Below are 14,351 nucleotides of genomic sequence, written 5' to 3' on the forward strand. Positions count from 1 at the left end.
AAATGAAACAAAATGCATGTTCTGTACACTGTAGTAGCTACTGACATTTTAGCCAGTGTTCCTCTTTAATTATAAAGCCACGACAAACAGCCTATGCCTCGGCAGTTCTCAGGAATAATTTGAGAGCTAAACTAGAGAGGGAGAAGTAAGTATTCTTAAATTGGGTGACTTGCTTTGCCGTGTGCTTGAGGTCATGCGCTGACTCATCCAGGAAACCAAAGATAATTGCACTTAGAAAGTGGCACAAAAATGTCATCCTCTCTTAGGTAGAGCAAAGTAATCCTAGTGGAAACAAGTTTTTTATTTTTTGAGTCTGTGTTGTTGAATTAAAAGAAATCAAAGCCTTGTATTTTATATTCTATATTACCACAAACACTTGTGTTGTGCGTCAATGGAACAATAATACAAAATACTATACTTCTTTTCAATGAAAGTGGGGAATGATAATTTAGAAAGGCAATGAAAAAAAAAAAACAGTATATTTATGGCAATTAAAACACATTGAGCTTTTTACCTGCCAGCAAGCGTGGGAAGGGATTTCTTTGTAGAGATTAAATTCCTAAATTTCAAAACCCTAAAAATGTTGGTGTTTTGTCGTTCTTGAGACAATTCAGAAATATGCAGGTAAAAAAGATTTTCTGCCATATTGTAAAACCAAAATACCAGAATACCAAAGTTACCATTATATTGTATATTTTTTTTTTTTATATTTTTTTTTTAAATTTCCTTGCAGTAGGTTTAACTCTTCATTTAGCATAAACAAAATGTATATACTGTATATATATATATATATATATATATATATATATATATATATATATATATATACACAAATATAGCTGGCTATATCTATTCCCCTGTCATTGACTCCTTCACGTGCCTTTTTGTTGCATGTTTAACCTAGCGCATCATTCACATATTAATACCAACCTATGGATTAAGAGCACTGGTGCAAAACACAAGTTTTAATGTAGCCACAACTAATAAATGTTGGTGTTTTAACAGTTTTACACCTAGTAGTTGTCCACATTGACAAAGAGCCCTTAGCCGTACATACTCAATAATAAAAACTTTAATATACAAACCTTAATATAAAATGTACAGAAGCTGATGCTGCTGATGTGTTGAATACTTGAATAGTTGGCAAGCAACACCCAGATGAAGCCACTATGCTTCATATGTAGTAAAAGGTGCAAAGTTTGCCCAGGATGCTTTTAAGCAGGTGACAAGTAAATGGTGATTATACCTGTAGAAAACTTAGCACCCTTTATGACATAACCCTACAACTGACTTTTGAGACCAACAAACTGATAAAAATGTAGTTCACAAAGCATTTCAGTGGCAGACGAAAAACACAAAACACTGAAAGTCATCGTTTCTCATTTTTCCTCATCTCGTTGTAGCAAGTTTTCAATGAATTCCTTTACAACAAATATTAACCTGCCCAGTCCATTTCACTTGACAACTTTGCAAAAGTAGGATTTCACTGCACAAAATATGCAAACTAACAGTGTGCCTCTGTGCAAATGGTTGTGAATCTCAAACTATTCTCTAGATTGCCCTCATTTCTTCTTCTAATTGTACTTCTTTCTTCTGCATTTTGGGAGAATTCAAAATTTCTCATTGTTTAGGCATAGGTAATAATCTGGCACATATGTGCTGAAGCCAACCTTAAATAATGCAAGAACTGGGTTGCAGTAGTTTGAGAATCTTATACATACAGTAGCAGGAGAAAGAAGTACTGCTGTCTTGTGGCTAGCCAATATCATTCTCATGTTGTTGAAAAGAAGAAATAGTATTCTTGCATTGAAGCTTAAAATATATTTTTGATAAGATTTATGCCATAGTGTGAAAGGGGTGGTTGACCTAAAATAGTTTTCCTTTTTCGCTCTTCCATTTTTTGACTGATTTCATAAAAACTTAAGTCTACAGATTGCTTTACCAAATTGTAAGGATCATTTATAGAATCAAGTAACTGCATATACTGTAGTTACACAGTTTGTTTTCCACAATGCATCCAACACATTTTTTGTGTTTAACTTGCATTTAGTTTAATATTGCCACATATTTTCAGTCCAATTAATGTAGAAAGAAAAAATGGTACAAGAACCAGAAATTGGTACACTCTGCACAATTTTAGGGAGCTGCCCCCTTAGACGAGTATACAGCCACTTAACATTAAACAAGGGTCCCATTTGTGACACATGGTGAAAGAACATTGCAGGTAAATGAGTTACAATACTTCTTTCTGGCACATAAAACCCAGTGGAAGCAATATAAACCAATCATAAACTGATGGTCAAATTATCAAGTTATCATAGAATATTTTGGTACAGGGCAATTCTTGAGTACCTGAGCATTTGCACTTTCCCTGTCTTTTCTGGAAGATGATGATGAAGTGACAGTGCTTTGCCCACAGGTGAGTGGGGTCTCGGCACCTGAAAAAGACAGAATAATGTCTATTTAAAATGGTATTAACTTATAACATATATACAAACTGTGCATGAAATGGCTGAATATGCCTCCTGTTATATAGTATATAGAAGTATGAACAACTGCTGCCAAAAAGTGAGTCAAAGGCTACTGTGTCTTACCCATAGAGAACAACTGGCACCAGCAAATCACTAAATTATACCCAACCCACTTGCATAACTTGCATTTTCTATCTATGGTTTGGTTTAAGCATTTCTTGCATTTTAGATTGCCCCAGGGTCCCAGCAAAAATAATCTTTGGAGGGGCCCAGTGCAACTAAATCTGCTACCTGTCCTCACTCCTGGTAGCCCACCCACCTTCTCACCTCACTGGCTCTCCGCTGCTTGTGATGCAGATAGGTGAGTCCATTTTTTAAAACTATTGAGGATTCAGACCCTGTAGTCCAGACCCCCCTGTTCCAGCCCCCCCACGACAATGGGCTCTGCTTTCTCTATAGTTACGCCAATTATGCTTTAGTCCCCTATTGGATTCTCAGTTACTGGTAGGATGCCGTTGCTTCAGTCTGGTTGTGATCTATGATCCCACAGGCAGGCGAACAATTAGCTCATGGTCATTGATTTCAGGAGCAGTCACCAGCACTATGCTACACATGGGAATCAGTACAGAACTTCACACTGCCATTCCTGAGTTATGGGTTCACTAAGTGAATGAAGCTGCTAGATATTTTGATTTAACTCACTAATATACAGAGATGATAGCTAGCAGTTGTACGTGACAAGAAGCATTTGACAATAGCCTACTGCATTGCATCTAAAGTAATATAACATGACATTTATGTTATAAATGCAGCATTCCTTATTCTTCTGCTTCTCTATTTATATAGCACCAACACATTTCACAGAGTTTTACAGAGATTATAAATTATTCACATCAATCCCTGCCCCAGTGGAGCTTACAATCTAAGATCCCTATCACATTCGCACACACTATGGTCAGTTTTATTAGGAGCCAACTTGCTTATAGATAGATAGATAGATAGATAGATAGATAGATAGATAGATAGATAGATAGATAGATAGATACTGAGATTCCTCTCTATGTGCCACACACACATACAGAAGAGCAATACACAGAATAAATCTACTATTACTTTACAAACCCATAGTGGGGTCAACTCCCTGATGTACATGCCTATACCAAATGTGACGTGTCTGCTCTAGAACTCCAACAAACATATCCATAAGTACTCACATTGTTAAATTGAACTGCTTGCCCGTAAGAACGTAATGTTTCAAGCATAAATAAAAAATAATAATAATAACATTCCTTGGCACATTGGTTGCTATAGAGTACTGTTCCAGGCAAACTGTGTGCCTCTTTTGACATACCTGGGTCTAAGGTTGCACCAGTACTAGCTAAGCCTTCCTCCCCATATGAACACTCAAACTGGGTGAGCTTAAAATAGTGCTCAGAGGATCCTCCAAAAACTTCACCCCATCATGTCTCTATTAGATGTGGATATACCATTATGCAAATGCTTTGGATCCCAAAGGAAAAGTAGCCTCACCAAAGCCTAAGTTGCACTTTTTTATATGGAAAATAAAATCTAACCAAAGAGAAACAATTCTCTATAAGGTTCTTTCTTAATAAACCGAGAAAACAAACACTCATGCAGAGATTCCACCCCCTAAAGGGAGAGTGATATAAGAGATGCAATGCCGACACAAAGCTTTCAGAATGTGATACATCCTCTCCTAATAAAAGAACATAATGTTGTTTTGCATTTATATCACCCATACAATAGCATTGGCACGGAGGAATGCTGCCAATCAGACGAGTAGCTAACAGCATATGTTAGGGTTGCATGCTGTCTTGTGCATAATAGGAAAGAAATGGGTACAAGATAATCACATGTGGAAAGGAACATAAAATAATTTTGTGTCAATAACATTAACGACAAACGGGGTCTTTCTCTGGAACTATTTTATGGTATCAATGTAACTGTGTACTTTAATTATCCTGTTTACTTCTTGGTGGTTTCTGTGAAACTGTTGTCTTGGATTGAATGTTCCCACCACCGGAAGTGACATTAAAGAGACTTTAGCTCAATCTGGAGAACAATGCATCTATGGGGCAGATTTATTAAAGGTCGAATTTAGAGTTCATAGGATTTTGTAAAAACTCCCATAAACTCCCATGAACTTGAAATTTGAAATAAAGCAACCAATCGAAACTTATCAAAAAATTAGAATTTTTCAAACACGAGTGGAGGGGATTGATACGCAAACTCAAATCGAATTAGAATGTAATTCAAAGTTCAAGTTTTTTCTTTGAAAAAAACTTGATTTTACTTTGGTTTAAGGTTGGCAAATAGTCAAATCTCAATTGTTAAAGGGTCGATACATAAAAAATTTCGAAAAATGAATTAGAATTTTTTAAAAACTCGAACTTAATTTGAACTATTTCCTAGTTGAATTCCACTTAAAAAACTCGAAAATTTGAATTCGAAAATTAAAATTTTCACTTCGACCCTTGATAAAGCTGCCCCTATGTGTCAGGGGTGGCTTCAAATAAGACAATGAAATCAGTGGTTTTTTGAGCATAATTAAAGGGATTTTTCTCCTTTAAATTAACTTTCAGTAAGAGTGATATTCTGAGACCATTTGCAATTGTTTTTCATTTTTATTATTTGTGGCTTTTGAGTTACAGTATTCAGCTTTTATTTAACAGCTCTCCAGTTTGCAGTTTCAGCAATCTGGTTGCTAGAGTCCAAATTACCCTAGTGACCATGCATTAAATTGAATAAGAGACTGGAATATGAAAAGAAGAGGGTCTGAATAGAATGATGAGTATAAAAAGTAGTAATAACAATAAATTTGTAGCTTTACAGGTCATTTGTTTTTATAAAGGGGTCAGTGACCCCATTTGAAAGCTGAAAAGAGTCAGAAGAGGAAGGTAAATAATTCAGAAACTATAAATAAGGAAGACCAATTGAAAAGGTTGCTTAGAATAGGCCATCCTATAACATAGTAAAAGTTAACTTAAAGGTGAACCACCCCTTAAAATATACATTTGTGTGAATACCCACCAACTCAACTGCAAATGGGATAAGAATTAGCCAAAATAGGAATAGAAACAGTCTTTTTATTAGTTTTCATTATTATTATTTACATTTTAAAGGGCACTTTTTGGTATTGGGCATTTTTGAAGGTGGCTTCATTTTTCGGTGAAAACCGTTCAATCGCTTAAACGTTGTGCAATATGTTTAGATTGGAGTTTGCTTTGTGTTTGCTAAATACAGGTAGGGGATCCGTTATTTGAAAACATGTTATCCAGAAAGCTCCATCTTCTATAGACTCCAGCTTAATCAAATAATTCAAATTTTTAAAAATGATTTCCTTTTTCCCTGTAACAATAAAATAGTACCTTGTACTTGATCTCAACTAAGATATAATTAATCCTTACTGGAGGCAAAACAAACCAATTGTCTTTAATTCATGTTTAATAGATTTTTTAGTAGACAGAGTATGTAGATTCAAATTACAGAAAAACCCCTTATTCAGAAAACCCCAGGTCCAGAGCATTCTGGATAACACGTCCCATACCTGTACATGACAATGAAAGACCACTGTGATGTTCTGTACATGTGCTGATTATTTGTGAGCAGCCCTACTAATTCCTTGTAGATTCCTTGTAGATCCAGGTCATACTCTAGAACCTATTCTAGAACCTTTATATCAGTGTGCAATCCATGTGTGTACCCACTTTTAAATATGTTCGTACTTTATAAATGGTTGTTAATAATCACAATTTGCATGAGTAAACTTTGCTTCATATAGAGGTCCCTTCTACATACGGGTGTGGCAGGTGGTTTTAGCAACTGTGATGTTTTGGCACTAACCCTACCAACAGCAGAAAGACAAACAGAGGATATAATAATTGAAATAGATGCTCTCGTCCCAGTGAGATTCACATACAATGTAAATTAATTTCCAGAAAGGCACAAAGGGAACTATTCCTACTCACAATTTAGATGTAAATGAGAGTATTGTAAGACTTTCCCATATTCTGTCCATCTATCTATCTATCTATCTATCTATCTATCTATCTATCTATCTATCTATCTATCTAGCTAGCTAGCTAGCTAGCTAGCTAGCTAGCTATCATCTATCAATTATCTATCTATCAATTATCTATCATCTATCTGTGTCAGGTGGGTAACTGGCAAGTTGGTGCCTAAATGCTGAGTAACGTGGGTAATACACAAATGGAGCTATATGAGAAGCAGAATTCATGTTAATGAAGAAACTATTTATTCATGACAAACAGAAAGATGCCAAGATTCAGAGCAAATGTAAGAAATGCTCAAGTCCTTATACCAGGTCAGAGGTCAGGGCAGGCAGCAACAATGACAAGTCCTTATAACAGGCCAAGGTCAGGGGCAGGCTGAAGATAATGACAGGTCTGTATAACAGGCTGAGGCCAATACCAGGATTTCAAACAGTAGTCAGTCAAGGATGGGAACAGGAGCACAGGAACCAGGGCACAGAAACAGAGACCAGGTGGGGACTCAGGAACAAAGGCAGGAATCAGGCACAGAAATCACAGGAATCACAGAAACAAAATAACACTAATAACACTAGATCTTTCTCTGAGGCTTCAATGATCAAGCAATGGGTACTGGCATGGTGTAGGCTTATAAAGGCCCTTAACTGACATTTTTATCATGCTGTGTAAAAAGTGGTTGCTCTGGGCTTCACTCCATTTTTACACAACATGATAAATAGGCCCCTTGATGTTAATGAGGTGGACAGAGGAAAAGAGCAGCAGGGTGAGAACATGTCTGTAGGGGAGAAGAGAAATCCTTCCCCTGCTTTTCTGTCTGTGACATCATTCAGCCCAGTAACAGGCTGGAGAGCGACCTGATTGGCTGGAGACCGCAGTGCATCCTGGGAGGAGAGGGTGTGCCCGACTGTGAAGCTGTGTGTGTAGGCCCTGCTGGTTCTGTGAGGTGTGCAGGAGTGCAGAAAGAGGCTGTCTGACCCTGCCACGCTGCTAAAGCTTCAGAGGAGGAAAGTGCCATTGGTGAGAGTGATTCTGGAGAAGAGTTATTTGTGATTCCAATGTGATCTGCCTCTGAGAGAAAGCGCTGAGTAAATCCCTTGAAGAGAGGATTTGCCACAGGAAGACAGGCCTTGTGTAATTTTGCCTGCTACGTGGGAAGCTGCTATTTTCCAAGGGAAAAGGTACTCTGGGGAAAGGTAGCGCTACCAAGGGAATAAGAGCTCTGGGGAAAGGGACATTGCATTTTGAACTGTGTGCTTTTTAACCCTTCCAGACAAGTGGGACTGTGTTTGAACAGATAGTTAAAACCTAATAGGGATTTAGGTAGTGTCCCTTATATTCCCATACAGGCGTGACTTTTGTATTAGTTACTACTTTACAGTTTATATAAAGTTAAATATTGTTATCTGCAAAGTGTGTGTGTTTATTATTTCCTAGGGGATTCCTCTGAGGTAAGTTCCTCAGTGCTCCCTAGGTGGAGGCACTGCGCTGTGATTCCTAGTTCCCAGTACTTTTCGACTTGCAAAAGGGACTCAGGGCCCCTGAATTGCCAAGGAAGCTATTATTTAAAGGGACAGTAACCAAAATAGCGTTACATTGGAGGCACTGCTGAGATGTCGACTGGGAAGCTGGGGATGTTTGATGAAAATATGTCTGCCTTTGAAACTCCACAAAGTGTTCGCCAATGGTGTACTGCATTGGGACTTAACCCCCGAAGGTTGCCGCTGTTGGGCCCATGGTGCCCAGAGTGAAGGAAGAATTTATTTATCAAGTTCTGGATGGGGAACAGATTTTTTACCGCCCAAGGGTGGCTGCGTCACGGCGGGATTCTGCCGGGGTCCTGTTGAATGTTCTTATAGACAGCCCCAGAGAGATAGATCGTGACCGTGTTCCCCCTGATATTGATGCTGAAAGTGAAGGGCCCTGGAAGATTGTTCTGCCTGATATGTCTGATGACGCAGATGAGTTAACTTCCCAGGGTGATGCCCTTACTACCCAGTATGCAGTGAAGGCACCGGAGAGTGTGCAACTGAACAAGACGTTGTTTGATTCGCCAGCTGAAAAGAGTCACATAAAGAGATGTCCATCCTGTGAGAGCGTGGTCTCCAAGGGGAGTCGCCATAGTTCTGGTGGCCGGCTGGATACCCCAGAGATTGTGAGCGCGCTGGGACAACTGACTGACCAACTGACACAGCTGGCCTGGAATGGTAATTTAAGAGACTTAAAGTGTTTTCCGGGACAGATCCTGTACCTACTGGTGAAGAGTCCTTTGAGAGCTGGAGAGACTCCACTGTTGTGTCCGTGAGAGATTGGACTGGCCCCGAGATGACTATGAGAAGGAAAATCCTTGAGAGTCTCCGTAGTCCTGCCGTGGATGTTGTTAAATCCTATATGGTTGGCCACCCTGATGCTACTTCAGGTGATCTGATTGAAGTTCTGGAGGTGACGTTCGGCCCTGTAGAGAGTGCTACAGAGATGCTTCATCGCTTCCACTCTACCTTTCAGAAAGAGAAGGAAGATTTGTCTGTTTATCTTGTGCGGCTAGAACAAGGCCTGAGACTGCTAGTGAGCCGTGGTGCAATTACAGACAGTGAAATGGATCCTCTGAGAATTCGCCAATTGAAGAGAGGGACCCTGAATAGTGACCCTGTTGCCATGACAATTAGAGCACACTACCAGGATAAGCTACCCCCTGGGTACATTGCTCTGATGGAGAGAGTGCGGCGAGAAGAGGCGGATGCCTATGTGAGGGTCAGACGAAGTCCCACTTCAGGGCATACAGAGAAATCCACTGCTGATGCTAAACTGTTGGAGGAAAACAAGAAGCTTCGCAAAGAGTTGGAGGAGTTAAAAGCTCAACTGTCTGAGAGAGCCAGACCACCCCCAGCTGAGGCTAAGAAAGTTCCTAAGTGTTACCGGTGTGGCAAGCTTGGCCACATCCAGCCAAACTGTCCAGTTCCTGATGAAGGTGAAACCCAATCTGCACTGTGTAAAGTACGCCGTAGGCGTAGAAGATTCCATGGGAGATGTTACAAGTGCCAGGTGATGGGTCATCAGGCCCGAAGTTGTAAGACTTACAAAAATCCCAACATACAGAAGTCTTATTATGAGCCTTCTGTCTGTGAGAGTGACTCCCCTGAAGAGGATAGGGTGTTGAGTCGAGAGAAGACTACTGTGGAGAACCCTATTGGCATGAAGGTGGCCCCTGAAACCTTTGATACCCCCGATAGATCTAAAGTACTGGGTCTGGGTAAGCGCAGGTCTCCAGGTAAGGCCAATGTTAGGGTCCCAGGTAACAATAGTGATAAAGACATTTTTGACTGTTTTGCTGTCCAGGCATGCCAGGGCATACGGCAAGCGAGGACGTTGCCGATTTGTCCAAGGGGAGAATGTAGGGGAGAAGAGAAATCCTTCCCCTGCTTTTCTGTCTGTGACATCATTCAGCCCAGTAACAGGCTGGAGAGCGACCTGATTGGCTGGAGACCGCAGTGCATCCTGGGAGGAGAGGGTGTGCCCGACTGTGAAGCTGTGTGTGTAGGCCCTGCTGGTTCTGTGAGGTGTGCAGGAGTGCAGAAAGAGGCTGTCTGACCCTGCCACGCTGCTAAAGCTTCAGAGGAGGAAAGTGCCATTGGTGAGAGTGATTCTGGAGAAGAGTTATTTGTGATTCCAATGTGATCTGCCTCTGAGAGAAAGCGCTGAGTAAATCCCTTGAAGAGAGGATTTGCCACAGGAAGACAGGCCTTGTGTAATTTTGCCTGCTACGTGGGAAGCTGCTATTTTCCAAGGGAAAAGGTACTCTGGGGAAAGGTAGCGCTACCAAGGGAATAAGAGCTCTGGGGAAAGGGACATTGCATTTTGAACTGTGTGCTTTTTAACCCTTCCAGACAAGTGGGACTGTGTTTGAACAGATAGTTAAAACCTAATAGGGATTTAGGTAGTGTCCCTTATATTCCCATACAGGCGTGACTTTTGTATTAGTTACTACTTTACAGTTTATATAAAGTTAAATATTGTTATCTGCAAAGTGTGTGTGTTTATTATTTCCTAGGGGATTCCTCTGAGGTAAGTTCCTCAGTGCTCCCTAGGTGGAGGCACTGCGCTGTGATTCCTAGTTCCCAGTACTTTTCGACTTGCAAAAGGGACTCAGGGCCCCTGAATTGCCAAGGAAGCTATTATTTAAAGGGACAGTAACCAAAATAGCGTTACATGTCCATCAGGATTGCCGACCCATATCAACTCTGAAAAACCCCAGTGGTTGAGAAAGATAACACAGGCCAATTTCAGTATACCGACTGGGGTTTGATTCCAGACAGATCCTGACTATCTCTCTACAGTATAATGTACATTGCTGCCATTATATGCTTTGTTAGCATGGCACAGTAAAATGTTTATAAGGTGACCATATGCATCAAAGAGATTGCATACATTATAAATATTTTTGCATTCAAAGGGGCAACCTCTGTGTATAGTATGTAGTACTTATAGTCATATTTTATGAATGTATTCCCTGGGATAAGATTGTAGCACTTCCCGTTCAAGTGCTAAATTATATGCAGCCTGGGGCAAATTTTGGCATGTGTCTTTATTTAATGTAGAAAACATACATGTTTTGTGGATCTTCCCACTGAGTAAAACAAAGATTAGTATGCTCATCTTAAAACCATCACTCATTATGGGAGAACAGGACCAAAGGAGGGGCGCAAAGAAGGTAGGAATGCTATATATATATATATATATATATTTCATTAGTATAGTTTAGAAAATTTACCCAATAGACTATTTTACCTGTAGCATAAAAACACCCAATATAGAAAGAAAAAAATAAAGGATTATGGATGTCAATGTAATCGTCTGCATTAGAATAAACCTGTTTAATGCTGAGAGAAGTTAGGGGTGCCACTATATTTCTTTTCTTTGAGCAGAATATCTTCCCTAGGAATATATTAGCTTGAGACAAAGGAATGTTTAGCATAAAGTGCACATTTGTAATGACTTTCTATGAAAAGAAAGCCAGAATCATTATTGTGAATTTGCCAGGCTAATAACCACACATTAAACATATATGCAAAGGAGCGGGTGTGAGTGATAGTTGCCTCTTAAAGGTAAAATCTTCATTCATAATGCTAGTCTTTAAAGGCTCAGTTAAAATAGTTTTTTTTCTTTATATTCTCTTCTCTTTAATGTTGCTCCTTTTTTCTAATGAACAATGAGGGAGGGGGATGTAATAGGAATATAAGGATACTGAGAATAGCTTTCAATAAAGCCAAAAACTATTAATTGTGAAGAATCTTACATGCATTGGGAGGGGGCAGGGCTAGATAGCCAGTGGTAGTGGCTGGGTGCAATTGTTTTTTGGGGATTCAAGACCAAGCCTTGATCTGGGGTACACTAGTCATTAGTTATAGCAATGAAACATAAGTATAAATGTTATTGCTACAATGTGACAATCTAAAGAAGGTTGTGACCAGTGAATGAACAATGGTTCCACACTAAAGACTAATACTATTAGGAGCAGATTTATTAAGGTTTGAGTTGCATTTTCCACCAAAAATTCAAGTTTTCAAGGGTATTTTTGAGTCAAAAAATCAATATTTTTGGGTTAAAGGAAAAGCTTTTTTGAAATTTTTTTTGAGAAATATAATATCTCGACCCTGTAAATAGCTTGAAACCAAAAATAATATCTAAGTAAACTTAAAACCCATCTAGGTCATGTAGAAGTCAATGGCAGAGGTCCTCTGAACCATTTGAAGATGTTAATAGCCTTCATGATGTTCGAGTTTTTTTCGGTGGATTGATCAATTCGAGTGATTTGAATTTTTTCCGGCTGAAAACCGGATCAATTTAGGTTTTTGGGTTGTTAACCACGACTTCACCAATTAAAGGTTTTTACTTTGGAGGTTTTTTAAATTTAGAAACCATTCGAGTTGTGAGTTCATTTGAGGTCTAAAAAAGCTCACATGGCTCTAAAATTGATGAATAACCCTCTTAAAGTCAAAAATACCCCTCACAAACAAATCAGAAAGAAATCATTTTGCATTCCATTAGACAGATACAAAGCAAAACATTTAACCTAATCCAAAATCTAATTTGCAAATTTATCTGAGCACAGATGTTAAAATACATAATCTGACATAGAAAGTTGCCTACCATTATCCAAGGCTCTAAAGTCACCCAGCATATACAGTATAGGGAAAAGCAATGAAAAGTAAAACATTGTTAAAAGATATAGTAACCCATAGCAAGTCACCGGTTTGAGGCTAAAATGTGGTTGTTTGCTGTAGGTTTGTAGACATGCTGAAAACTTTGCTCTTTACATTATGCCAAAGGATTCTGAATTTGGCACATCCCTATCCAACGGAACGAGTGAAGTTAGCACCATTATAGCTTTCCATTTTTTATCAGAAACCAATTATCCTTCTTGTATGTTTTAGAGTTTCGGAGGAAAACCAAACAGGGCTTGGTGGTCTTGTACCTAGGACCTCACCTCTGCTCCACCATGCTGGCCATTACTTTCTAAGACTGCTGCAGAAATGTTTAGGCTTTATATTTACAAATGATGTCCCTGGAGTCAAATCAATCATAGAATTATTTATTTCATTTTCATTTGTCATTTTCACGTCAGTTGTTCAACTGGAGAATAAAAGTTAGCAGATGCTACATGCTTTTAGAGTACGTTTTCTTGGCTCTATTTGGCTATACCGATGGTAATAGTGCAGGGGATACATCTCAGGCAACTATTTTATAATTTTTTTGAATTTGAAATGTTTAAATTATATTCTTCTTTGTTTTGTCTATTTTGCAGTTGCATGGGATTTTGAAGGTGCTTGAGACACCTATCGACCATCCGTCAAAAGAGCCTGCATTCCATGCACTGTTTAATAAGCAATGGGCTGTAGGCTTTGATAACTAATGGCTAAAGAAACAACCAGATAATTGCCAGAGAGATTTTCCTTAATGGGTTCAAGCAGTGCATTGTTTATGCCTCAGAAGACTTAGCTTCACTGTGAAATGACTTTTGAATTGAGTCCTAATACAGTAATGCCTAGTATCCTGCAGAATTCAATCCTGAGACATAAAGTAATGGCTGAACTTTACAAACAGACTGCTGAATGTCTTATGACATGTATTGCACATATATTTTTTTTAAAAAAAGTTGGCAGACCATATATCAGAATCTCCTGACATTCAGTAGTACAGGGAAGCTAATATGTCTACATGCTGTATTTACAGAATGGAAAAATTAGGATATCATCCTTAGACCTCAATAAAATTTTACCCGGGAGGAAATATTCTTTGCTGGATTTTTAGAGGATAGCCTTTAAATTATGCATCTCTGAAACATGAGGGAGCAACTTTTTTCAAACAGATGATAAGTATAATGGCCCTTTCGTTGCAAACCCAACATAAAAGATCTTTATAAATGAACGTCATCTTTGTTATCAAGTTTTTATATCTCAACCTTCATTGAGACGAATAAAAATGTGGAATATGCAGTTTTCCTCCTTAGCAAATTCTGCTTTCTTACAGCACATTAGCAAAGCCAATCATACCAGTGAATTATTACATTCTTTAGGATTAGTAAATTAATCCAGAGGGTTTTTACAAATTATATATTAGCCCTAGCATTTGGAGATTAATGCCATTGCATTGTTTCAACAGTACCCCATTCCATTAAATGGGTAGTTCAACTTTAAATTACATTTTAGTATGTTATAGAATGTCCTATTCTTAGCAACTTTTCAACTGGTCTTCGTATTTTTATTGTACAATAGTTTTTATTGAATTTGTACAACATAAAAAGGAACAGTTGCTTTTTTTGGAAAAAAAACTTACATATTAAATGGATAAACCA

At 38.6% G+C, this 14,351-nt stretch overlaps 1 protein-coding gene across 9 annotated transcripts in view; it reads right to left on the reverse strand.

Moving 5' to 3' along the window:
• LOC108717166 (myelin transcription factor 1-like protein) overlaps positions 1-14,351 on the reverse strand; it is a 310,654-nt gene that overhangs the window by 138,644 nt on the left and 157,659 nt on the right. For all 9 annotated transcript variants that reach the window (XM_041563524.1, XM_041563530.1, XM_041563531.1 and 6 more), the window contains one exon: positions 2,353-2,438. Coding sequence is in view for 1 of the 9 variants with exons in the window: in XM_041563530.1 (XP_041419464.1) it covers positions 2,353-2,360 (8 nt within the window). In the remaining 8 variants the exon portion in view is untranslated. The remainder of the gene's footprint in view (positions 1-2,352; positions 2,439-14,351) is intronic.

Source organism: Xenopus laevis, chromosome 5L (assembly GCF_017654675.1).
Source record: "Xenopus laevis strain J_2021 chromosome 5L, Xenopus_laevis_v10.1, whole genome shotgun sequence".
Classification (NCBI taxonomy): Eukaryota; Metazoa; Chordata; class Amphibia; order Anura; family Pipidae; genus Xenopus; species Xenopus laevis.